This window comes from Lepus europaeus, chromosome 4 (genome assembly GCF_033115175.1).
Source record: "Lepus europaeus isolate LE1 chromosome 4, mLepTim1.pri, whole genome shotgun sequence".
NCBI lineage: Eukaryota > Metazoa > Chordata > Mammalia > Lagomorpha > Leporidae > Lepus > Lepus europaeus.
In genome coordinates this window covers 89,080,789-89,108,447 of record NC_084830.1, presented here as the reverse complement: position 1 = coordinate 89,108,447, position 27,659 = coordinate 89,080,789, and the positions used below count along the sequence as shown (strand labels likewise).

General features: G+C 39.3%; 1 protein-coding gene across 1 annotated transcript in view; it reads left to right on the top strand.

Moving 5' to 3' along the window:
* Positions 1-27,659, top strand: part of RP1 (RP1 axonemal microtubule associated) — a 293,476-nt gene that overhangs the window by 148,732 nt on the left and 117,085 nt on the right. Inside the window, exons 16-17 of the mRNA XM_062189888.1 lie at positions 16,593-16,724; positions 26,864-27,063. Coding sequence (XP_062045872.1) covers positions 16,593-16,724; positions 26,864-27,063 — 332 coding nt within the window. The remainder of the gene's footprint in view (positions 1-16,592; positions 16,725-26,863; positions 27,064-27,659) is intronic.

The following is a 27,659-nucleotide window of genomic DNA, read 5'->3' as shown; positions in this document are numbered from 1 at the left end:
ATGAGAAGATAGCAATAATTAGAAAAGGAGGCGAGAAACAGAAAAAGTAATTTGTGGCATGGCGTGGGAGAGAATGAATAGCCTCATTTGTCATCTTAGGGCATTAGCATCAATAGAAGCAATAGAAATGAAGTCATTCTTCTTTACTGACTAAATCTTATTCTATTACTGGAGCCTGGATTGTTTGTGTTTATTTATTTACTGGTGGCAACTACCTTTCTTAAAAAGTGCAAGAATATAGGGGACATGGCTTTCAACATTTTGTGGGTGCATTGTAAATCCTTGGAGTTCTGAGGAAGGGTATAAAAGCATCAGCCTTTCTTCAAAATACAGTTTCTAGTAATACCTGCCCATTTCACAGGAAAAGATTCCCAGTGTCAAGAAATCCATGTGTGTACCTCATGCATTTTGGCTTCTACATCAAGTTTGTATTTTTTTTTTCTGCTGGTACCGTAATGAAACATTTACCTGCAGAATACATCACTGCAATTCCTCTTAGAAATTTGTGTTAATGTTAATTAATCATTAAACTCTGAACACTTCAGCAGAAGGAAGTACACAGAATGGTTCAGGTACAAAGGCTTGTGTTTGCTATGTGGGAGGGCACCATTGGGAATTCTTGTTTGTGTAGATATATGTCCTTACTTTTACCCACTTCCTCCTTTTCCCAAGTACAGTTAGGTTTCCTTCAAATAGCTACTGTGTCGAAGGAACCACTGAGCTTTAGTCAGCCTAGGTTTCCTGTGGGATAAGGAAAACAAAATGGTTTGCTTTCTTCTCTAATTTTTTATTACTCCTTTGTTTTCATTAGTCAGAGTTTCTTTGATCATTGAATACCAAATGGCAATGTTTGCCCCATATTATGGCCCTTGGCAGGGGTTCCTAGATAACAGAGTAGAGAGGGAGCTTTCTGCTCTAGCCCTGGAGAAGATAGTTTTAAAAAAAGTGGAGAGAGTGTAGTTTCAGAGAGAAAATGGCAGAGGAAATTCTACTGAAATTAGAGGGACACAGTGGAGCTACATGGAGGGCGTGGGTGCTCATGGCTCTGGACTCCAGTAGCCAAGAGCCTATGCACCAGGGCTGGAAAGTGAGGTGAGACCAGACCGAAGCAGCCTAATCCACTGGTGAAAAGCTGCAAAAGAGTCTAGAGGGAACCCAGCTTGGAGCCCTGTAGGGAAAGTGTACCATCCAAACTAGAGGAGAAAATAAAAAAAAGGATGGGATGTACATGTTTCTCTCTCCCTGATCACTTTACAATGGTGTTCTGCAACAAGCCCATACAGCAGGTGCCATTTTGGACATATGTAACAGCTTGTCAGCTGGTGTCTGCACCCAGCAAACAGCTGAGCGGAGACTCCTGACTCTGGTGGGAGAACTAACTGGGGACTAGGAGCTTGTGACTGTGTGAAGTTTCTGTACTAGGACTGTGAAAAAAACTGAGGATGAGTGGGAGGACTCACTATGTGGCTGGGACTTTGAGTAGTTTCAGTGGGAGACTCCACAAGCTCGGGGGTTCCTGGTTACCTGGTGAGAGACATTGCTGGAAAATCAACTTACACGAGGACTGCACAGATCCTTTGTGTGGACCTTGGGACAGAGCGGATGATGGGACAGACACATTTTGTGTTTCTCTCTCCCAGATCATTCTGCCAATAGAGCAGGTGCCATTTTGGACATATGTAAGAGCTGTGCCAGCTTGTGTCTGAGCCTAGCAACCAGCTGAGTGGAGACTCCTGAATCTGGTGGGGAAAACTAACAGGGGACTAGGAACTTGTGACTGTGTGAGGCTTCTGTACTGGGACTCTGAAAAAAACTGAAGGTGTGTGGGAGGACTCATGGTGTGGCTGGGACTTTGAACAGTCACAATGGGAGACTCCACATGTTCAGGGTTTCCTGGTTACCTGGTGAGAGACACTGCTGGGAAAACAGAACTTACACTGAAGACTGCACAGATCCTTTGTGTGGTTCTTGGGACAAGGTGGATGAATTATACCCACTGGAGCTAGTGATCAGACACTGGTCTCCATTGAGGAGAGGAGCTCAGCTGAGCAGAATAAATTTCCCTTCTGATTAAAAAAAACAGGAGAGAAGATTTACCATGCCAAACCTGGGTGTGTCACCTAAGGCATGATCTTAACCCTGGAGAACTGAACAGAGCTCTCTGGCCACATCCACTACAAGCCTCTAGATATTCAGGGAAAGCAGACATTGCACTTTATCTACAGATTCATAGTACAAAGATAAATGCCGCCACAGCAAAAAAAAAAAAAAAATCTCCATAAATGTGGAACAACAAATGAACCATTCAAAATACAAGAATAAGGAAGACAGCTTGATGCCTCCAAAAGAACATGACACTTGAATACTAGATTGTGAAGATGATGAGATGGAAGAAATGCAAGAAATGGAAATCAAAAAAATGATCATAATTACACAGAAGTAATCAGAAGCACATGCATGAACTAATGAAATCCATATAGGACATGAAAGAAAATTTTGCCCATGAAATTTCAGTTGGTGCAGCTGCTTATAAAGCCAAGGCAGCCAATCTGGTCAAGGGGCAGTTTATGCCCTAACCAATCACTGCCTTTGCCAGGCAGGTTCTTTGCCAGGTGGGTTTCGAAGCCATTTCCTGAGTAACTGATGCTTGCATGCCAGTGGCCATCTTGGCACGGCCTTCTCATTCCACCACTTCAATACTCCACTTTCAGCAATACGCAAATCAACTAGGCAGAAAATCAATAAGGAAACAGCATATTTAATCAACACTATAGACCAAATGGACCTAACAGATATCTACAGTACTTTTCATCCTACAGTTGCAGTATATACATCCTTCTCAGCATTGCATGGAATTTTCTCTAGGATTGACCACATATTCTGGCCATAAAGCAAGTCTCAGCAAATTTAAAAAAGTTGAAATCATACCATGCATCTTCTTTTTTTGTTGTTGTTGTTCTTTTTTAATACTTTTTCTTTTTTTCTTTTTACAAACCCTTGTGTCAAGGGCTGACTTCAATGGATTGCAGCGAGGGAGCAGCTCTGCTATGTACGAAACCGCGACCCAGAAGCAGGTCGTCTATGAATGGTTTAGCACCAGGTTCCCCACGAACGTGTGGTGCGTGACGGGCGAGAGGGCGGCCCCCTTTCCGACCACGCCCCGTTTCCCAGGACGAAGGGCTCTCCGCACCGGACCCGGTCCCGACGCGCAGGGAGGGGCATGCCACACGCCGCCAAGGTGGACGCAAGGTGTGGGCCACTGGCAGGACGGCGGGGGACCAGCTATCCAAGGCCAACCAAGGCTTCTTTGGTGCTGCCTTATCGTTCCGCCTGGGCGGGATTCTGACTTAGAGGCGTTCAGTCATAATCCCACAGACGGTAGCTTCGCCCCATTGGCTCCTCAGCCAAGCACATACACCAAATTTCTGAACCTGCGGTTCCTCTTGTACTGAGCAGGATTACCATGGCAACAACACATCATCAGTAGGGTAAAACTAACCTGTCTCACGAAGGTCTAAACCCACCTCACGTTCCCTATTAGCGGGTGAACAATCCAACGCTTGGTGAATTCTGCTTCACAATGATAGGAAGAGCCAACATCGAAGGATCAAAAAGTGACGTTGCTATGAACACTTGGCCGCCACAAGCCAGTTATCCCTGGGGTAACTTTCTGACACCTCCTGCTTAAAATCCAAAAGCTCAGAAGGATCGTGAGGCCCCGCTTTCACAGTCTGTATTCGTACTGAAAATCAAGATCAAGCGAGCTTTTGCCCTTCTGCTCCACAGGAGGTTTCTGTCCTCCCTGAGCTCGCCTTAGGACACCTGCATTACCGTTTGACAGGTGTACCGCCCCAGTCAAACTCCCCACCTGGCACTGTCCCCGGAGCAGGTCGCGCCCGGCCACTGCCAGCCCGCGTGGACCGACGGGGCCCGGCGCTTGGAGCCAGAAGCGAGAGCCCCTCGGGGCTCGCCCCTCTGCCTCACCGGGTCAGTGAAAAAATGATAAGAGTAGTGGTATTTCACCAGCAGCCACCATGCATCTTCTAATACCACAATGTAATGAAGCTGGAAATCAGCAATTCAGGAATCTCTAGAGCATATGGAAACACATTTAGACTAAACAACATGCTCCTGAATGAACAGTGGGTGACTGAAGAAATCATAAAAGAAATAAAAAATTTTCTGGAAACAAATGAAGACGACAACACATCAAAACTTATGGGATACAATAAAAGCAGTGTTAAGAGGAAAGTTTATAGCAATAGGTGCCTACATCAAGACATTGTAAAACCACCAAATAAATGAGCTTTCAATGCATCTCAAGGATCAAGAAAAATAGTAGCAAACCAAAACCCATATTAGTAGGAGAAAAGAAATAATTAAAATTAGAGAAGAAATTAACAAAATTGAATCCAAAAAAATACAAAATGTCAGCAAAATGAAGAGTGGGGTTTCTTGAAAAAAAATAAACACAGTTGACACACCATTGGCCCAGCTAACCAAAAAAAGGAGAAAGAAGACCCAAAACAATAAAATTAGAGGTGAAAAAGGAAATGAAACAACAGATACCACAGAAACAAAAAGAATCATCAGAAATTACTACAAAAAGCTGTATGCCAACAAACTGGGAAACCTAGAAGAAATGGATAGATTCCTGAACACATATAACATACCTAAATTGAGCTTGAAGACATGGAAAACCTAAACAGACCCATAAACAAGATGGAAATTGAATTAGTAATAAAGGCCCTCCCAACAAAGAAAGGCCCAGGACCAGATGGATTCACTGCTGAATTCTACCAGACATTTAAAGAACTAATTCTAATTCTTCTCAAATTATTCAAAATAGTTGAGAGGGAATCCTCCCAAATTCGTTCTACAAAGCCAGAATCACCTTAATTCCTAAACCTGAAAAAAATGCAGCAGGGAAAGAAAATTACACACCAATTTTTCTGATAAGCATAGAAGCAAAATCCTCAACAAAATTCTAGCCAATCAAATATCTAACAACACATCAGAAAGACCATCCACCCAGACCAAGTAGGGTTTATCCTCAGTATGCGGGGATGGCTCAACATTCACAAATCAAACATTGTGATACATCATATTAACAAACTGCAGAACAAAAACCATATGATTATCTCAATAGATGCAGAAAAATAATTTGATAAAATACAACACCATTTCATGATTAAAACTCTAAGATAATTGGGTATAGAAGGAACATTTCTCAGCACAATCAAGACAATTTATGACAAACCATGGCCAGTGATGTCCTGAATGGGGAAAAGTTGAAAGCATTCCCACTGAGATCTGGTACCAGACAGGGATGTCACTTTCATTGCTATTCAATATAGTCCTGGAATTTTTAGGCAGAGCCATTAGGCAAGAAAAAGAAATCAAAGGAATACAAATTGGGAAGGAAGATGTCAGATTCCCTTTTTGCAGATGACATGATTCTATATATAGGGGATCCAAAACACTTCACTAAGAGACTGTTAGAACTCATTGGGGAGTTTGGTAAAGTAGCAGGATGTAAAGTCAATACACAAAAATCAACAACCTTGTTATATAGAGAATTCTATGGCTGACAAAAAACTTCTAAGATAATTTCATTTACAATAGTTACAAAACAAGATTATTTTTTAAAATACTGGGCAAGATGGCGGAATAGGAAGGGAACACATTGATAGTTCAGCAAGACACACAGGTTAATAAAAGTGGAGATACTGCAGGGTCAAGGAAGAGTAGGGGAAGAAACAGCAGAGGAAACTCTTCCAGAACTAGCGATTCACAGTGGACCTGCGTGGAGAGCGTGGGAGCCCAAGTTCGGGACACCAGCGGCAGGCTCAACGCACCAGCGCTGGAACGCGAGGTGAGCCGAACCTCAATAGCCTGAGACACCAGCGGGCAAGCAGAAAGAGGAGACTAGAGGGAACGAGGCTTGAAACTACGTGGGGAAGAGCTCACCAGGCTAACTAGAAGAGAGAGAGGGAAAAAAAAAAGTGACCGAAACGGACACGAGTTTCTCTCTCTCCGCTCACCCCTCAAGGGCGAGCAAGACAAAGAACAGGCGCCATTTTGGACATACGTCATAAGCAGGGCGACCTCAGGTCTGCACCGGCCCTGAGCCTAGCAGAAAAACCTGACTCTGGGGGGAGGGGTGAAATAACTGGAGATTAGCATCTAACTTGGCAACCCAGTGGGAGACTGCAGGAGAATTGGAGCCCACACCGAGGGCAGCAGAGATTCCCTGTGTGGTCCTTGGGAAAGAGCTTCCAATCTCTGGCTCCTGTGGGTATATCATTTGCCTGCTAACTACCTCCAATTACATTCAGCTGTGCAGAATTACTTCCCTTTCGAATCAACAAAAGAAAGAGATTTTTACCACACCTAACCTGGGAGTGTCATCTTGACACACCCTCAACCCTGAGGAACCAAACACAGCTCTCAGTCCACACCCATCTCAAGCCTCTAAGGCTCCACCAAAAGCAGACAGTCCACTTAATCTAGAGTCATAGTATAACAAGAAAAAAAAAAACACCACAGTGAAGAAACCAAATATCTCCAACATGCCATACAACAAACGCAAAAACCGAGGTAACAAGAACAAGGAAGACACTATGACGCCCACAAATGAAAAAGACACCCCAACTCAAGATTATGAAGATGATGAGATAGAAGAAATGCAAGAAGGGGATCTCAAAAAATTGATAAGAACATTAAGAAGTTCTCAAAAACAAATTCTTGAACTACAGAAAACCTTAAAGGACAAGATAGAAAATCTCTCTCGTGAAAGTGAAATCTTAAGGAGGAATCAAAATGAAATGAAACAACTAGTGGAACAAGAAATGGTGATTGTGACGAGAAATCATAATGAAATGAAGAATTCAATAGATCAAATGACAAACACATTAGAGAGCCTTAAAAACAGAATGGGGGAAGCAGAAGAGAGAATATCAGACTTAGAAGACAGAGAACAGGAAAGGAAACAGGCAAACCAAAGAAAAGAAGAAGAAATTGGAAATCTAAAAAATATTGTCAGGAATCTACAGGATACTATTAAAAAACCCAACATTCGGGTTCTAGGAGTTCCTGAAGGCATGGAGAGGGAGAAAGGATTAGAAGGCATTTTCAGTGAGATACTAGCAGAAAATTTCCCAGGTTTGGAGAAGGACAGAGGCATCTTAGTACAGGAAGCTTATAGAACCCCTAATAAACATGACCAAAAGAGATCCTCACCACGACATGTTGTAATCAAACTCACCACAGTGAAACATAAAGAAAAGATCCTAAAAGGTGCAAGAGAGAAACGTCAGATCACTCTTAGAGGATCTCCAATTAGACTCACAGCAGACTTCTCATCAGAAACCCTACAAGCTAGAAGAGAATGGCGAGACATAGCCCAGGTACTAAGAGAGAAAAACTGCCAGCCCAGAATATTATATCCTGCAAAGCTCTCATTTGTGAATGAAGGTGAAATTAAGACTTTTCATAGCAAACAGAAACTGAAAGAATTTGTTGCCACTCATCCTGCCCTGCAAAAGATGCTTAAAGATGTGTTACACACAGAAACACAGAAACATGGTCACCAATATGAAAGAAGGTAAAGGAAGGAAACCTCACAGCAAAAGATCACAGGAAGCTCAACTTCTCTTTGACATAGAATTAAACTCTGATGCACTGTTAGAGCAATGTGTTAAAGTAATCTATTATGTTCTCTTGATGTCTGTTAAATTCTAATTGTTCAAAAACAGCTGAATTTTTATTAAGAGCTATGGGTTATTTAACTATGTGCTTATTTTCAAAGACTTGAATAATCACCTTGTAACAAATATCAAATTTGGTCTATGTTATGTCATGATTTTAAGGAATCTTAGTTCAACCAGATATTTTGGATTTTGATATTGGTCTATTATGCTATGTTATATGTGCGTACATATTGTATGTCCACATGGGGAAATTTTATTAAGAGTTTTATTTTAAATGGCTTTTAGATAAGATTGTCCATAAATTTAAGCTGCTAAAATCAATCAAAGATACATTTTAATTTGTGTGACCTGAATCTGTGTATCATATGTTTTAAACTTGTTGGTAGAAAGAAACTAAAAACATTTTATATGGTTGTGCTTAAGTTTACTGGTTAAACAAACTACACCATCTTAGATATTTAAGAGGTGTTTTCAAATACATGATTCTTAAAATTTATAGAAGGCATTGGACCTTCTGGTAAATGTTTTATTAAGTTCTTATCTAAGGGTTGAAACGGTTTGCTAAGTATTCATGTAATATTGCTATTGTCAGCAAGTGATCTAGGACTTGCTCCCTCATTTCTCTATTCTAAGCCCAACTTGTTCTTTCATTTCTCTATTCTCCTCAAGGTAGGAAACTAATTCTATTATGAAGGAATTTGTACAACACACAATTTAATCTTTAGACCTTATAAAAGAGATGGCTAACATTTTTCTGTAATAGCATAGCCAAAATAAGAGCTTAATTTATAAGCTCATAGCTAGATTCTCTTCGCCATCAGTGAAGTAAACAGTAAATAGAAAAAACCTCCCTTTCAGACCAAAGGGAAAAAAACTTTTTAAGGGAGAATATAATTTTCTTCATGGGCATTGTCTACCTTAGAAAAACTACTACAGAACATGCCTGTGACTATAGACTTGTAGTTCAGGCCACCGAAGATTAGAGATGGGACACGGGCACTCCCTTGACTTGCATCCTCTGGTCTGCTTTAACACAAACCAGGAGGAAAAGAAAGCTAGGCATCAGAAGCAATGGGTGGCAGGCCTATTAATGGCTGATCTGTACGGTGATCTGCCCTCAAGGAGACCCAACAGGCCAGTCCACTGCAGTGGCTTTCAATGTGGTAAGTCTGGGCTTCAGCAGAAGTCAGCTTGTGAAGAGCCCTGGCAGCTCTGCCAAGAGTTGGGTCACTGGAAATGGACCTGCCCTGGAGTCGAAGGATGCCCAGGTCAGAGCCACAGATCTTATTGGCTCCAAGCTGAAAAGCCCTTCACTCAGCCCAACTTCCAAAGTGGCCACTGCAGCTGAGGGTATGGTCAAGTAGGGTCAGCAACATTGCAGGCAGAACTGTAAATTTCTTGTTAGAGATGCCCCCTGCCTTTACCTGGCCAGCTCTCCTCCCAGGCCAGCCAAGTAATGAAAGTCAACAGAGTGCCTTCCCCTAGGAGGTTCACACCTCCCTTAGGATATACCCCATGTGAAGAGATACATAGGTCTGGGCCTCTTAACTTACAAGGCCTAAAGCCCACCAGATTATTATCAAGCCCCTTCTATCAGGTTCTATTTGCCTCTCAATCAGAAAACTTAATTGTAGCTTAGACAGCACCTTTCTTAGCTCCTCTAATAATGACTCTGTCCTTTGTTCTAGGCCCTGTCTAGTGAACTTGGGCCTCATTCCTTTGTAATCATAACCTCTACTCTACCTCCAATGGCTCTACTCCCAACATGTGTGTACTGATGGTCCTCTTCCCCACTTAATGCTGTATAATTGTTCAGACCTGGTAAATGCCACTCTTAGGATCATTGGTTACTATCCTCACCCTGTCTTTTATGACCTTGTCTAAATATGATCAGAGTCGGCAAACTTGGAAGGCTTCCATAGCCTTGGAAACTCATGATGACAGCCTAGGATGGTTACTGGCGCCATAAACTAGAGTGTCAATTTGTTGGGTCAACAACAGGAGCCACTGTGCGCTTGCTCCTGATGTGGGATCTCTGTCCTTAATGTACTGTACATTTTGATTTAATGCTATAACTAGTACTCAAACAGTATGTTTCACTTTGTGTTTCTATGTGGGTGCAAACTGTTGAAATCTTTACTTAATGTATACTAAATTGATCTTCTGTATATAAAGAGAATTGAAAATGAATCTTAATGTGAATGGAAGGGGAGAGGGAGCGGGAGAGGGGAGGGTTGCGGGTGGGAGGGAAATTATGGGAAGGGGAAGCCATTGTAATCCATAAGCTGTATACTGGAAATTTATATTCATTAAATAAAAGTTAAAAAAAAATAAAATAAAAAAAAATAGTTACAAAACAAATCAAATACCTTGGAATAAATTTAACCAAGGGTATCAAAGATCTCTATGATGAGAATTACAAAGCATCAAAGAAAGAAATAGGAGAAGATCGAAAAAAATGGAAAAATCTTCCATGTTCATGTTTTGGAAGAATTAATATAATCAAAATATCCATTCTTCGGAAAAAAAATTAGATTCACTGTGTTACCAATCAAAACACCAAAGACATTATTCTCAAATCTAGAAAAAATGATGCTGAAATTCATATGGAGGCCACAGGAGAACTCGAATAGCTAAAGCAATCTTATACAACAAAAACAAAACTGGACATACCACAATACCAGATTTCAAGATGCACTACAAGGCAGTTAAAATCAAAACAGCCTGGTACTGGTACAAAAATAGATGGATAGACCAATGGAACAGAATAGAAACACCAGAAATCAACCCAAACATATACAACCAACTTATATTTGATCAAGGAGCTAAAACCAATCCCTGGAGCAAGGACAGTCTCTTCAAAAAATGGTGCTGGGAAAACTGTATTTCCACTTGCAGAAGTATGAAACAAGACCCTTACCTTACACCTTACACAAAAATCCATTCAACATGGATTAAAGACCTAAATCTACGACCCGACACCATCAAATTATTAGAGAGCATTGGAGAAACTCTGCAAGATATTGTCACAGGCAAAGGCTTCTTGGAAAAAACCCCAGGGGTGCAGGCAAAGCCAAAATTAACAAATGGGGTTACTTCAAATTGAGAAGTTTCTGTATGAGAAAAGTAACAGTCAGCAAAGTAAAGAGGCATCTGACAAAATGGAAGAAAGTATTTACAAACTATGCAAGTGATAAAGGATAAATAACCAGAATCTACAAAGAAATCAAGAAACTTCACAACAACAAAGCAAACCCGGTTAAGAGATGGGCCAAAAGACATTTTTCAAAAGAGGAAATCCAAATGGCCAACAGACACATGAAAAAAATGCTCAGGCTCATTAGCTGTCAGGGAAATGCAAATCAAAACCACAGTGAGGTTTTACCTCACTCTGGTTAGAATGAATTTCATACAGAAATCAACAAAAAACAAATGCTGGCGAGGATGTGGGGAGAAAGATACCCTAATCCACTGTCAGTGGGAATGCAAACTGCTAAAACCACTATCAAAGATAGTTTGGAGGTACCTCAGAAATCTGAATATAATCCTACCATATGACCCAGCCATCACACTCCTCAGAATTTACCAAAGGGATATGAAATCAGCAAATAAAAGAGCTATCTGCACCTCCATGTTTATTGTAGCTCAATTCACAATAGCTAAGACATGGAATCAACTAAATGGTCATTAACAGAAGACTGGATAAAGAAATTATTGGGTATGTACTCTATGGAATACTACACAGCAGTAAAAAAATGAAACCTGGTCATTTTTAACAAAATGGATGAATCTGGAAGACATCACTTTTAGTGAAATAAGCCATTCCCAAATGGACAAATGCAATATGTTCTCCCTCATCTGGGACAACTAACAGAGCACCTAAAAAGGAAACCTGTAGATGTGAAATTGACATTATGAGAAGCAATCGCTTGAATAGCCCTTGTTTTGACTGTTCAGTAACAGTTTTTCATCTTCTTTTTTTTTTTTTTACTATTTTCTTACTTAATACCATTGGCTGAACTCTTTACTTAATGCAGAATTATTCATATGTGCTTAAATCCAGTTGAAAATAGATCCCAGTAAAAAAACAAGAGTGAGAATAAGAGAAGGAGATGTACAGTTTTGCACACATTGGAATGGACTTACCCCTACGGGTAAAGCTAAGAACTTGCCATAGGACTCCAAATCCCATTAAGCTAGGTGGCACTAATGCCATCTTATGTGATAAAGTGATCATATTAAGTGTGTAATTGATCATATAGATAGGATTAAGTTTCAAAGAGATCACTTAAATAAGACCAAGTGTCTGATAATAATAACAATAGATAGAATTAAAAATGAGAGAATGCTCGAACATGGGAAATCGTCCACACAGCAGACTTTAGAATGGGCGCTAGTTCAGTCCTGGCTGTTCCACTTCTGATCCAGCTCTCTGCTATGGCCTGGGAAAGCAGTAGATGACTATTCAAGTCCTTGGGCCCCTGCACCCGCATGGGTGACCTGGAAGAAGCTCTAAACAGCACTCTGACCTCAGAATCATCCCTTAAGGCATTCGGATCTAGTGAAAAGCCCAGGAGAACATTTCAGACATGGAAAGCTAAGACATTGTGGCAAAAAATGACCTACATGAAGGATCTCTGTGAGTGAGATCCCCATAGAAAGAAGGAGCCATCAAAGAAAGATGTACTTATCTCTAAAGGGAGAAGCAAACTTCCACTTTGCTATGGCCTTGTCTAAATACTGATGGAGTTTGTGGACTCAAAAGGCTTCCATAGCCTTGGCAACTCATAACAAGAGCCTTGGGTGATCACTGAGGTCATAAATAGGAATGTAAATTGTATTGTTAAATCAACAACAGGAGTCACTGTGTAGTTGTTCCCCTTGTAGGACCTCTGGCCTTAATGAGTTGTGCTATGAGAATTAATTGTAAAACTTGTTTTTAAATAGTACATTATACTTTGTGTGTCTGTGGGTGCAAATTGTGGAAATCTTTACTTAGTATAGAGTTGGTCTTCTGTATATAAAGTTAATTAAAAACTAATCTTAATGAAGATTGGAATGAGAGAGGGAATAGGATGTGGTATGGGAGTAGGGGTGGGAGGGTGTGTATGGGGGAAGAACTGCTATATTCTTAAAGCTGTACCTGTGAAACTTGTATTCTTTAAACAAAAGCTTTCTTTATTCTTTCTTTTTTTTTTTTTTGCCAGGCAGAGTTAGACAGTGAGAGAGAGAGAGAGAGAGAGGGAGTCACAGACAGTGAGAGAGAGACAGAAAGGTCTTCCTTCTGTTGGTTCACTCCCCTAAATGGCCACTACTGCCAGCACACTGTGCCGATCCGAAGCCAGGAGCCGGGTACTTCCTCCTGGTCTCCCACATGGGTGCAGGTGTCCAAGCACTTGGGCCATCCTCTGCTGCCCTCCAGGGCCACAGCAGAGAGCCGGACTGGAAGAGGAGCAACCGGGAATAGTACCCCGCGCCCCAACCAGGACTAGAACCCGGGGTGCCGGCACCATAGGTAGAGGATTAGCCAAGTGAGCTACAGCACCGGCCTAAATTCAAGCTTTCTAAAAAAAGAAGGAAAAAAAGAAAGCACAGTGCCTGGCTCAGAGTAGTTGTGCAAGGTGTCCTTGTTAAAGAAATGAATGGCATAGAAATGTTGTGTATTATTTCCATAGCTAGCAATAGACCCCTAATTAAATTAATTAACATCTCAATCTCTATTTTGTCATCTGTAAATGAAAATAATGATACTGTATTAGAGTAAGAACTTTTTGCCTGAGTCTGTGAACCTTTGGAAATTGCAAGTAAACATATTTTGAGGAAGTACATTGTGTGCAAATATGCATGAGTGTGCATTTGAAGTGGGAAGACTTACATGACCTTCTTTAGATTTTCAAAAGGATCAATGACTCAGAAAGTGTTAAAAACTATCTTATAGTGTTTTGTGGAGAGAGTTACATTTTTAAAGTTCATATTAATCACACTAATCATTTTATCATTTTAGAATCACTATATATGATAGATTGAACATGTTCCATTAACTTCCTCCTCTCCCTCCCATTCTGATCCTTTTGAAACTGTAGGGTTTTGTTTGTTTGCTTAATTTGAGAGGTAGTGTGAGAGAGAGAGAGGCAGAGACAAAGGTGGACAGAGCTCCCATCTACTGGTTTACTCCTCAAATGCCTGTAATAGGTGTGGCTGGATTTGGCCAGAAGTAAAACCAGGAAACTGAGAACGTAATCCAGGTCTCCCACATGGGTGATAGGAACTCTACTACTTGAGCCATAACTTGCTGCCTTCCAGATTACACATTAGAATGATGCTGGAGTCAGGGGTTCAAGCCAGGAATTGAACTCAGGTACTTGGGCATCGACTGATAGGCTAAACATGAGCGTCTTGCTGCGAGTTTTGAATTACTTTTGTTTCATTATAAACATAGAAGTCCAACTCCAAAGCTTGTTTTAGTAGGATAAACGTTTCCTTGTAGTTACCTGGAAAGTATCATTGAAGTTATGAAATACTCTGCACAATAAATAGACTTGGATAGGGAAAGAGGTAGTGGTAGGGAGAGGACAATAAAGTTGCATTTCATCATAGTTTTTATTTTGCGTTGTTGTTGATAAATTTTCACATTTCTTCTTAAATTGTGAAAGTCAGACTACAAGAGAACACGGATGAGAATTGTCCCAACTCAGAGTATTATTGGAGGCCCACTTTGATATTTGGATTTTGGACCTCCTTCTGTGACCCACCTGACTAAAACGTAACAATGAGTCCAACACTGGGCAGAGGGATTGAAACATTCTGAATGACATTTCCAGCAAACGGTTTCTGTGTTTTAGTTTCTGGCTGTGTTGTTTCCTTTGTGAAAGGCTGATGTTGAATGTGGAGAAGCCAGAGTAAGGAGGGTGGGGAGCTGAGGGATGCTCACTCATTTCACAGTTCTACTTTGGCTGACCCTGTTGTGCAGCCCTTCCTGTACTTGATTCTACTTTATGGGCTGGTACATCGATTGCTTCCTCCTCTCTGCTCCTTGTGCACTTTGTGCCTTTGTCTGTTACAGCACTCATCAGAGTGTTCAGAAGTTAGCATTTGTGTGTTTTCCCTTTGGGTTGTAATCCCACCCATGGCAAAAGCCATGTCTTAGGCATTGATTTAATCCTAATGCTATGCAAGTGACTGGACAATAGTTTCTCTTCTCTTTACAAATCCTGGACTTTTGCATTATTCCGTGAATAAATGGGACCTTAATTATTTAGAATCCATTTTTATTTTTTCTTTCCAAGTGTTCATTTACTCTGAATGAGTGTATTTCTAGTTATTTCTGATCTTTCTTTTAATATTTTAAAATTTTGTTATGATTACCAATCTCCAATGTCAAAGCATTACATTGTAAATAACCCATATGGAAAACTCTTTTTTTAAAATGGAGTTTGGTATTTAATAGCTTATTATTGTTTGAAATTAAAGGATACATGAAGAATAAATAATGTGATCATGGGCAGGTCTTCAGATACTGTGTTGTACTGTCTGTGTCATCATTCCATGTGATTAAGCTGCATTAGTTCCTGTTAACCATACCATCAGATTGTCTTCCTTATGAGATATCTAAATTATTAATATCAATTATGATATTAAGAAGTAGGTGCTATCATGTATAATTATGTAGATTCAGATATCTATGTAGGGACTTCATAGTAGTAGACAATTTCAAAATAGTAGACAATTTCAAAAATTGTAAAAAATGATATTAAAAGATTTTTATCTTGGTGCACAAGATTTTTAAATCCATGCATAATTTTTTTCATGCACTTTCCGTGAACTTTTTGAATACCCCTCATATATGACTTTTGTTACTTATTAGGTCCCTCAAACCTCATGGTGCGAATTACTATCATTTAAAAAAAAAATTTTCAGGGCTGGCGCTGTGGCATAGCAGGTAAAGCTACTGCCTGCAGTGCCAGCATCCCTTATAGGTGTCAGTTCAAGTCCTGGCAGCTCTTCTTCTAATACAGCTCTCTCCTATGGCCTGGGAAAGCAGTAGAAGATGGCCCAAGTCCTTGGGCCCCTGCACTTGTGTGGGAGACCAGTAAGAAGCTCCTGGCTCCTGGCTTCGGATTGGCACAGCTCCGGCTGTTGCGGCCAGTTGGGGAGTGAACCAGTGGATGGAAGGCTGTCTCTCTCTCTCCCTCTCCCTCTCCCTCTCTCTCTCTTTCTCTGTGTAACTCTTTCAAATAAATAAATAAATATTAAAAAATAGTCATCCTAAACCTGATCCTAAATAAAGGACACAAACATCTTAAACTTTGAAATCTGAAATATAAATAGCACTCATGAGCAAATACTGCAAAATGGAAGTCATTATTCAAGCAAGTTGGAGATATCTGCTTCTGAAGAAGACTCCAAAACAACTTGCTTCTAAATAAAAGGCAGGAAAGTAGCTACTATTTTTCTTCACTTATAAGTATGTGTGTGTTTTGTTGATTCTCATATTTCAGTAAGGTTCTGTTTGAATGGTATGTTAGTCGGTTTCCCCATTTGAGGAAGGGAAAGTATTAGATTATCTACGGGGTTCCTATTTATAAAGTGTAAGAAAAATATTCTGAGCATGTCATTTGATTCATACTAGAGTATAAAACTATTGCTTGCATTTACAAAATAGTGAATAGGTTTTATAGCAATATCATTCATGCATAGCCTATTGGTAAGAATAAAAAGTCATTTTCTGGTAACTGCAATGAGGGGTGAAAAGATTTGACTAGGCACTGAAGTGGAAACAATACGAAAACTTAAACTTGCATAGCTGAACATATGGTGAGCATTCTGAGAAGAAACAGGTGATTTTTGAAAGGATACCATCTTTTAAAATCTTAATTTCAGTTGGCAGAGAAAATCCAGCGGGAATGTCTGTGACACCCAGCCAAGGGGAAGAAAATACCTGTGAGCTGATAAAACAGAAAGAAACACCACCAGCACCTGAAGATAGAACTCTCTTACCTTCTTCAACTACAAGTAAGCAGTATCTTCTTCCTCCTCCTCCTCTACTCCCTCCTTACCTGTGCTGCTTATTTCAAGAAGAATATCATTACTTTTATAATATGTATTATATTATTATAATGTGTTATACCATGTAAACTGCTTTTCAAGTATTATCTTACTTTTTTGTGCTTTAGTTTTATGTTTCAGTAATACATCTATTTTAAAATGTATAAATGTGTGTCTTTCAATTTTTTTTCATCTTTATTTTTATCTTATTTGAAAGAGTCAGACAGAGATCTTCATTTACTGGTTTACTCCTCAAATTGCTGCAGTAGCCAGGGTTGGGCAGGCCAAAGCTGGAAGGTAGAACCCAATCTGAGTCTCCCATGTGGGTGACAGGGACCCAAATATTTGAACAACCAGTTTCTGCTTCTCAAGGTGTACATTAACAGGAAGGTGGATTTGGAAGTGTAGCCAGGACTTGAACCCAGGCACTCATATATGGGATGTGGGATTCCCAAGCGGCATGCTATATCAAACATCCATCTTTGCATTTGTCTAAATTAATATTCACTATAGGGGCCAGTGCTGTGGCACAGTGGGTTAAAGCCGCAGCCTGCAGGACCAGCATCCTGTATGGGAACCGGTTCTAGTCCCGGCTGCTCCACTTCCAATCCAGCTCTCTGCTATGGCCTGGGAAAGCAGTGGAAGATGGTGCTAATGCTTAGGCACTTATACCTGCTTGGGAGACCTGGAAGAAGCTCCTGGCTTCTGGCTTCGGATCAGCTCAGCTCTGGCCATTGTGGTCATTTGGGGAGTGAACCAGTAGATGGAAGACCTCTCTCTCTCTGGCTCTACCTCTCTCTGTAACTCTGTCTTTCAAATAAATAAAATAAAACAAATCTTGGCCGGCACCGTGGCTCACTAGGCTAAGCCTCCACCTTGCGGCGCCGGCACACTGGGTTCTAGTTCCGGTCGGGGCGCTGGATTCTGTCCTGGTAGCTCCTCTTCCAGTCCAGCTCCCTGCTGTGGCCCAGGAAGGCAGTGGAGGATGGCCCAAGTGTTTGGGCCCTGCACCCGCATGGGAGACCAGGAGAAGCACCTGGCTCCTGGCTTCAGATCAGCATGGTGCACTGGCCACAGCTCGCCGGCCGCAGCGGCCATTTGGGGGTGAACCAACCGAAAAAGGAAGACCTTTCTCTCTGTCTCTCTCTCACTGTCCACTCTACCTGTCAAAAAAATAAAAAAAAATTTAAAAAAGTCTTTTAAAAATGTTCACTACAGAACATTCATTTCTGAAGAAGATAGTATTAAGTTTTTATATTATATTGAACTGTCACAAAATTTTTATTCATATATTTTATGAGAAACAAGTAGGTTCTTACTAAAGTCTAAGCAATAGCAAAATAATTACCATATCTCTGATATAGAAACTGAGATATGAATAAAGCACTCTAGTCCCAGAGATTTGAATTTCTGTTTCTGCCTCAGTCTGACTTTCTGACTGCTAAATGTATTACCATCCTCTGAGTGAGAAGTACAATATAGATAGATGACAAATTCTGTGCATCAGAATCTAGTTCTTTGGGTAAAATAAAATAGAGGGCCACTCTCTCTGATTATGTTTTAGACCCATGTTAGGAGACAGATGAATAATAATGTTACCTTTAAATTGTGGTCTTGAAAATTATTGAGTGTACTATCTTTCCTTTGAGATAGTAACATTTAATACATGATGGTATCACATCAACTATAGGGAAGAGCAATTAGACTTTTGATTTTTATTGCATTGAGCTATTTCTAGTTCTCCATATCCATATCGTGTCATGGACCCATGGAGCAGTGTGAAGAGTCACACTATAAGAAATATGTACTTAGTTAAAACCTCTCACAGAAGAATTCAGAGATACTAGTGGCACCTACATCAGGGACAGTCAAGTAAAATTTGACTTCATTGAGAATAGCTTGCTTGCTGAAATCTCTAGTATTTAATGAGTGGCAAAATGCCTTAGAGAAAGCTTCAGTATGTCTTACAAAAATTTGTTCTGACAAAACAATTTTAAAATGTTGCAATTGTTAATTTTTTTTTTCAAAAATTGAGTGTGGGTTTGATTGTTTATGAGGCAGATAGAGAGAGCAAGAGAGAAAGAGAGACAGATAGGGAGAGAGAGTGAGCTTCCTCTTGCTGGTTCACTCCACAAATGGCTGTACCAGCTTGGGCTGGAGCATGGTCAAAGCCAGGAACTTGCAACAAAATCCAGTATTGGTGGCAGGAACTCGATTACTTGAGTCATCATCTGCTGTCTTCCAAGAATGACACTGGCAGGAATTAGGAGTCAGAAGCTGGAGTTGAGAATCAAACCCATGTACTCTAATGTGACATGCAGGCATTTTACCCAATAGAACAAATGCCTGTTTCCCATTGTTAAATTTGTAAGGATTGGAAAGTGAAAATGTTTCAATAAGGCAATTGTAATAAGTAAGTTGTTACAATAAAATATGAGGCCTCATGCTAAATAAATCACTTTTATATTAAATCAATCATCAAATATGCCTGTACCTACTAAATATTAGAAATAAAAATTACAATGATGAGCAAAACAGATTTGGTCTCCACCCTCTTGAAGTTTACAGCTGAATGAGTCAAATAAGCATTAGAGAAATACACAAAAATTTAAGGCTAAAAACTAATAATTGAGATGAAGAAAAGATCCAGAGTGTGCTAGACATAAAATAAAATTAAAATCACTAATTCATTCTGAAAAATGTGTTATGTTCTTTGTTGGGTTATACATTCTTTGTTGTAGTTCATGGCAATACAGTAGAAATGGAGGGTGGACCAAAGAATGAGAGGTTGAGCTGAATTTTTTCAAGAGCTACTTAAAACCTTGACATACCACAGACTTTGAACTTCGGCATGAAATCCTGGAAATCTCAAGTGATGAAGCTCCTCTAATGCCCATGCCACTTACAAATAAAAACCCATTATTTGTTTAAATTTTGTTGCCTTTGATTGCAGTGGGAATGATATTTAAAGCATCCATGATTTTAGGAAAAATGTCTTCATGTTTTATGAGTATTACAAGAAGGCCCTCATTCATTACTGAATGAATAGAGCATGACTTCTTGTAGTTGCCATTTACCTACCTCTAACCAACAGCTAGAAGTTGTTTCATGCAAAAAATATCTTCCTCTTGGTTTTGCAGTTTAGCTGGCATGCTAGATGGATTTCAGTTATATCAGGCATTCATAAGAAAATACTTATTAGTTGAAAAATATGTTAGTTAAATTATTTATAAAATTAATTAATTTTATTAATATAGTTTTTTCTGGCTTTTTAAAAAACATTTATTCTACTTATTTGAAAAAGTTACAGAGAGAGGTAGGGACAGAGAGAGAGAGAAAGGTCTTCCATCTGCTGGTTCACTCTCAAATGGCTGCAATGGCCAAGCCGAAGCCAAGAGTTAGGAACCAGGAGCTTCTTCCTGTCTCCTGGGTTCAGGGGCCCAAGTTCTTGGGCCATTTTTCACTGCTTTCCCAGCACACTATCAGGGAGCTGGATTGAAAGTGGAGCAGCCACAGGCCAGGACTTTAACTTGCTGTGCCACAGTGCCAACCCCTTTAGACAACTTATCTCCTACTTTTAAAGTCATCTAAGAGCAGTAGGAAATATTGTACCTAAGCATGTTCATACCAAATACAAAGGATGAAAACACCTATGATTTGATGCTCTGAACTGAAACTGTCCAGGACATCTTCACTATAACCTCTTATTTAAAAAACAAACAAACAAACAAGAAAATAGAGTACCAGGAAGAAGAACATGATTGATGTCTCACCTCCAGGCATCTGTCCTACACACTGGCAATTAAAGAGCCATGAGACAGTCACACCAGTCCTTTTTTTGTCTGGGCTGGTGTGATCAGTGCTGTCGCTGGGCAAGACCTAATTGTACCAAAATCTTAGCTATGGATATTCTTTCACAAAACATATATTGGTGCAAACACTTTAAAAAACAAAGAGACCTGGGCAAAAAAGAGAAATCTATTATCAAGTTGAAGGCTTCCTTGGAAATCACAGTTACCAGATTGAGTTTTATCTGAAAAAATGTAGAACATTTAAGACATAAAGGAAGATATTAAAATTATATCATCTCATTACCCCCAAAGATCTTGATAAAATTTATTCATATTTGTGTTGTTAGAATACACACACACACAATTATGTTGGGTATACAGTTTTATTATTTGGTTTTCTGTTAGTAGAAGGTACTAAGCAATATATGCATTTTCAAAAGATGTTTTCTTTTATGAAATAATTGATTAGCTATATATAATTCATGTATTGATGTACCATAACATGTTTACCTAATTCCTTCCTATAGCTTGGTATGAACATTCATCTATATTTTATATTATTTCTTTAGAATAATTCCTGTCCATGGAATTACTAGATAATGGAGTATATGAAACATACTTTCTGTTGTTACCTTAGTGACCTTTCTAATATAAAGAAAGATAGCATCCGGACTATAAAGTATACCTTTACTAGTTTCTGCTACCATTGTGGTAAATAACAATGTGAAGATGGTATAAATTTTCATTTATCATAGAAAGAATTTGAAGGGAGCTTTGGCATTACAAAGGCAATGCAGAAGTTCAAATGAAGAATATAGACATAAACCGTTTATTTCAAATAATCTGAATCACTTGAAAGTACTTTTCTATGTTCATTAGAAAACCTACTTATAAATTATTTTGACTCATGAATTTCTATGAAGAACCCTTATTTTTTCCCTAGTAAATTTTCATCTTTTGCTTGTACCAGGGGTATTTAAAAAGTTCACAGAAAATGTGGACTGTGAAAAAATTATGGATGGATTATGACCTTTTTAAAAATTTTATTTATATATGGTGAACAAATTTTATGTATTTCATATATACAGATTTAAGAGCAGAGTGATACCTCCCATTTTACCCTCCCTCCCACACTCCTGCTCTCTCACTTCCTTCTTTTCTTTTTTTTATTTTTTATAATGACATACTTTCCATTTATTTTATAATCATAAGATTAACCTTCCACTAAGTAGAGAATTCATCAAAAATTAAGAAGAAAAACACATTGTTCCTCAACAGTGAGCCATAAACAATAAATAATCAAATCTCAAAGTATCAGTTTTGCTCATATACATTACATTTTTGTACTCTATTACTTATTACAGATCAGGGAAAACATGATTTTTGTCTTTTTGGGAGTGAGTTATTTCACTAAGTATAATGATTTCTAGTTGCATTCATTTTGTTGCAAAAGACAGAATTCCATCCTTTTTATAGCTGAGTGTATACATACACCATAATTTCTTTATCCAGTCATCAGTTGGTGGACATCTGGGTTGATTGCATATTTTAGATATTGTGAATTGAGATGCAATAGACATGGGGTTACAGATAACTCACATTCATTTGGGTAAATTCCTAAGAGTGAGCTGGCTGGTCATATGGTAGATCTATTTTCAGATTTCTTTTTTTAAAAAATTATTTTATTTATTTGAAAGGCACAGTTACAGAGAGAGAGGGAGGGATATGTGTGTGTGTGTGTGTGTATGTATATATAAGTATCTTTACGTATGTATATATACATATATGTATATAAAGATATGTATATACATAGGGATATGTATATACATCTTACAAAATATATACATATATAAATATATATAAGATATATTATACATATAAAAATATATATTATATATAAAAATAAAGATATGTATATACATCTTACATATATATACATATCTTTATGTATGTATATATTAAGCATCTTTTGTAAGACTGGATGAGTGGTGACAAATTATGCATTATTGTTCTCCTGCAGAGCTTCAGTTGACCAATGACGAAAAGGTAACTTTGCCTTTCCTTTTTATCTGAGTCACCCTGATTGATGCTTAACTAAATTGTTTTGTCACCTCTGTGCAGGACATTTTTGAGTCATCTGAGAATGCTTTAGGTACTATAGATTCAATTCAGAGAGACCCTGAGGCAATCTGTTGATTAATCCAGCATCTACACCATATATTCTCCTAGCTTAGACTATTTTAAACTTTAGTTTACAAAAGCAACTGCTTTTATGGTTTTCAGATGTAGAAATTTATAGTCTGAGACTAATGGACTTTGATTCACTTCCAAAAGATCATAGTATTAGATGGTATTTATATTTAGTTGATAGTAGCACAGACTTTAATATATCATTCTATATTACAGATTATACCATAGTAAAACATCAATATTTGTGATATGAGTGCACCCTGACTATGTATTACATTTGTGTAAATGATGTAAGAAAATGTTATACCAAGAAGGGGCCTTGGAGGCCATCAAGTCATTTGTATATTAAGTTAGGCATAAAAGTTAAATACAAACACACATAAATATGTGTGCACTTGTACATGAACATCACAAAAATTAAAACCATATAACTGGATCTCTGACCCAATTCTACTATTTGTGTGTGTGTGTTCTATGTTCAATGTTTATTGCTTGTTGATTGACCTTCCCATCAAAGTCTCTTCTTGCTTCAACTCACTCTGTTTCAGGCTGATCTTTCTTTTTCTTTTTCTTTTTCTTTTCTTTCTTTTTTTTTTTTTTTTGACAGGCAGAGTTAGAGAGAGAGAGAGACAGAGAGACAGAGAGAAAGGTCTTCCTTCCATTGGTTCACCCCCTAAATGTCCGCTACGGCCTGCACTCTGTGCCAATCCAAAGCCAGGTGCTTCCTTCTGGTCTCCCATACGGGTGCAGGGCCCAAGGACTTGGGCCATCCTCCACTGCCTTCCTGGACCACAGCAGAGAGCTGGACTGGAAGAGGAGCAACTGAGACAGAATCCGGTGCCCCAACTGGGACTAGAACCCAGGGTGCCGGCGCCGCAGGCAGAGGATTAGCCTACTGAGTCACGGTACTGGCCAGGCTGATCTTTCTAATACTTATGTCATATTACCACCATATTTTAAAATCATGACTGGATCTTTGTTGCCTACACAAGGATGTGCCAACTCCCAAATTGCCCCGTGCCTTTTATGATCTCATTTTCCTACCTTCTTCAAACATACTATGTCATGTTATGTTCAACATTATATTATCATCTGTAGTTCCTCCAGCATGCCTCCTGCTTCATGTCACATTCATATGACTCATACTGTTCCCTCTGTCGAGAATGCCCTTCCTGTTTTTCTGTAAAATTTGGGTCATTTTCTACATCTGGCACTCAGTTCACCTATGAAGTCTTTCCTGCCCATCCCTGCATAGTTAATTACCCCCTGTTGTCTTATTATTTCTGGACTTTGTAGCACTGTTTTTGTCTTCCATTAGTGAATTTATCTACATATTTGAATACAAATATTTATATGCCTGTCTTAGCCACTAGAAGATAAGATTCTCATTATCTATCTTTCAAACTTTAAATCAGTGCTATTTTTATGAGAGCGATGCCCCTAATGATGTGACCAACAAATATTAAAAAGTAAGTAAATTTCTCTTGAATCAATTGTAACTGATCCTTTCAAATGACTAAGATAATCATAAGGTATTAAATAAATGTTTAGCATCCAAAAGAAGTACCTGTTGGACCTAGATCCCTAATTGTGCTCTTGCACTCCTGGATGTGTTGTAGAATTGTGATCAAGAAAGAACTGCTTATAACATTCTCTGTTCTCTGGAACCTGTGCAAATCCCAAGAGTACTTGAGTAAGAATGGTAGACGGGTAGTCAGAGGTTCACAAGTAATGCTTGAGTTCTAAAAATTAGAGTGTTCTGAAGTTTTATTGGATCAATTTTGCCTTTAAATCACCCTGAACGACCTGCAGTTCATACTTGCTATACCTGGGTTTGAAGCGTACTTGTTTCTGCCTATGTAATTTTGAGAAACTCACTTAACTTCTGAGTCTCAGTTTGTCTACATGCTTAATAGGGGACAATACCTTGTGGTAATAGTGTGAGGACTGAATAAGAGTGACATGACAATGAATGTTGTGTATTTAGAACAGAGCTTAGGTAAGAATGAAATCTTAAATGCTAGCAATGCTGCTGCTGTTGTGTCCTGGTGAATTGCATATAGGCAAACATATAACACTCAACAAGCTTGTTTAAAACAGGGCTTTTATAGCTACACACTCCATAGTTAATTTTTTTAAAGATTTATTTTATTTATTTGAAAGACAGAGTTACAGAGAGAGGTAGAAACAGAGAGAGAGGTCTTCCATCTGCTGGTTCACTCCCTAGATGGCTGCAATGACTGGAGCTGAGCCAATCCGAAGCCAGGAGCTTCTTCCAGGTCTCCCACACAGGTGCAGGGGCCCAAGGACTTGGGCCATCTTCTACTGCTTTCCCAGGCCATAGCAGAGAGCTGGATTGGAAGATGAGCAGCCAGGACTAGAACCGGCACCCATATGGGATGCTGGCGCTTCAGGCCAGGGCTTTAACCCACTGTGCCACAGCGCCGGCCCCTCCATAATTAAAATTATGTGACTTGATTGTATTATTTAACATCTTTCCTCTTTACCTTATCTTAAAGTGATTAATACTGTGGGTTTGTATTGAAAATTGAATGGGAAATGCATATGACACATTCAGAAAGAGCCCAGCATATAGTAAGAGCTTATTAAATTATGATTATTATTATTGAAGGGAAGACACCTACTATTATAAAGGGAGCGATTACTCAGGACAGTAAAGAGAAAGTAACTTTTAAAAATGAACATCAGGGGCCAATGTTGAGGTGTAATGGGGAAGCCACTGCTAGCGACGCTAGCATCCATATATCCACTGGTCAGAGTTCAGCAGCTCCGTTTCAGTTCAGCTCCCTGCTAATGAGCCTGGGAAAGCAGCTGAAGATGGCACACATGCTTGGCCCCTGCACCCACATGGGAGTCCCAGAAGGAGCTCCTGATTCCTGCCTTCCATCTGGCCCAGCCTTGGCCCTTGTGGCCATTTGGGAACTGAATGAGTGGATGGAACATTCTCTCTCTCTCTCTCTCTCTCTCTCTCTCATTCTTTCAAATAAATAACATAAATCTTCAAAAAATAGAAATGAATGTTAGTTCTTTCACAGCATTTGTTTCAACTTATGATTATTATTTTGAAATTGGCTCATTATACCTTAGCAGGAAATAACCAGTTATTTGCTGAGTTTGTTGTCATGACTGTTGATGGCTGTTTCAGTGATATCATAGGTGTTGCCTAGAGCTGCCTGTTTCAAGCCACAGAATAAGAGGAAAGAGAAGAGTTCTGGCTATGTTATAACCAGTTGACATGAGGAAATTCACCTCATTGCCTTAAGTGTGTAATGTTTCTACATAGAAATATCAATTAAGAATTCAGATTCAGCTGTTGGGGCAATTCCAGACAGCTAATACAGAGTAGTTCAGAAGATGCTGTCAGCCCTGCATGTCTCAGGACCTCTTCAGAGTAGGTGACAGGCTAAAGGGAGTATGGGAACGACAACCACTCCAGTGCTTTCCCTACAAACAGCAATGGCTGTATGGGCACTGGTTACTGGCTGCTGAATGCTTGGAGTCTCTGTGTGAAACATTAGCACTGCCTATTCTCTGCTCTCAAGGACAACCACTCAGCACCTTGGAACCACTTGGACCTAGGCCCAACATTCAATTCTTATTTCCAAATCCTTTCCATTGCCTTTTCCACTAGGGTTTTGTTTTGTTTTTTCAGAAATACCTTAGAAAACAAATTCTCTGTTCTCAGTTTGCATTTTTATAACTTATCTGAAAACCTTTCTTAATTCCAACTTTTTATTACATACTATATCCTAGTAGTTCTATTTAAAACTGTAAGGCAAGGCAGGGTGGTTTCTGGAAGACCTATCATCACAGAACTACAAATTCCTCTTTTGTAGCATTGAGGACATGTGAAAGATTACTGTGTACTTCAGATATTTATTGTTGTAATTCACTTTACTTCAGTACTTGAGTTTAAGCTGACCAGAACCTCGCTGTGAGGAGACAACACAAATCAACTCCTGGGAGTCCTCGCAGTTCAGTGCCTGCAACTTCATCCCAGCTCACCTCCACCCAGTTTTGATGTCCTTGGGCTCTGATGAGACAAAGGACCTGTCAGCCTGATGTTGTATCTGGTTGGCCACTAATGCCTCTTTCTTCCCATAGAAGAAATCAGACATTCCCAAAGCAGTGAGCATCCTCTGTCAGAAGATGAATGGAAGGTGTTAGTGCTGACGGGAAATATAGGGACTCAAGCCAATGTAACTCTCTGGGTGTATGGAGATGAAGGAGTCACTGGACCAATAAGTCTTAGCAAGGACAGCCCAGAGCAGCTCTTCCTTCCAAGACAGGAGGATGAGTTTCAGGTAAGCAAAATTGGCAGTAGTATTGTTCTGTGAACCTTTCAAAGGCATTTCTGTAATAAAAAAGGAGTGTGATTTTATGTGTGTGTGCGACCTGTATAAAAGAAATCACTAGGCTACTAGAATCCCCATAAGTTAGTTATCTTAATTCCTGTTGTAATATTCAAAGGAAACATTTTTGCTTCTATATCTTATACAAGCAAAAAAAGTTATAAAAGAAAATTGCTTTCTTTAAAGACAGTTTGTTTTAGACCATTGGTTTGAAACTGGCCTCATAAACCATCAATTTCAATTCAAATTATAACCAGATTATAAGCCATCTGGAGGCTTTTCTGGAAATGAAAATGACTCCTTCATATACTTGCATATACTTTTGGATGTTGCTCAGCTGAATTGTATGGGTATGAAATCACTTTCTTGGCATCTTCATAGGCCATATTTTGAAGGTCTGCTCATGCCCATTTTAATCTCTTTCTCCCTTATTTCTTAGTGTCAGAGAACACTGGGCTGCTTTATTTTGCATATGACTGGTTGCCTCTTCTAGTTCCTTAGACCTCTTTTGGCCAAATTTCAATTAGGACAATTACATTGCATTCCAC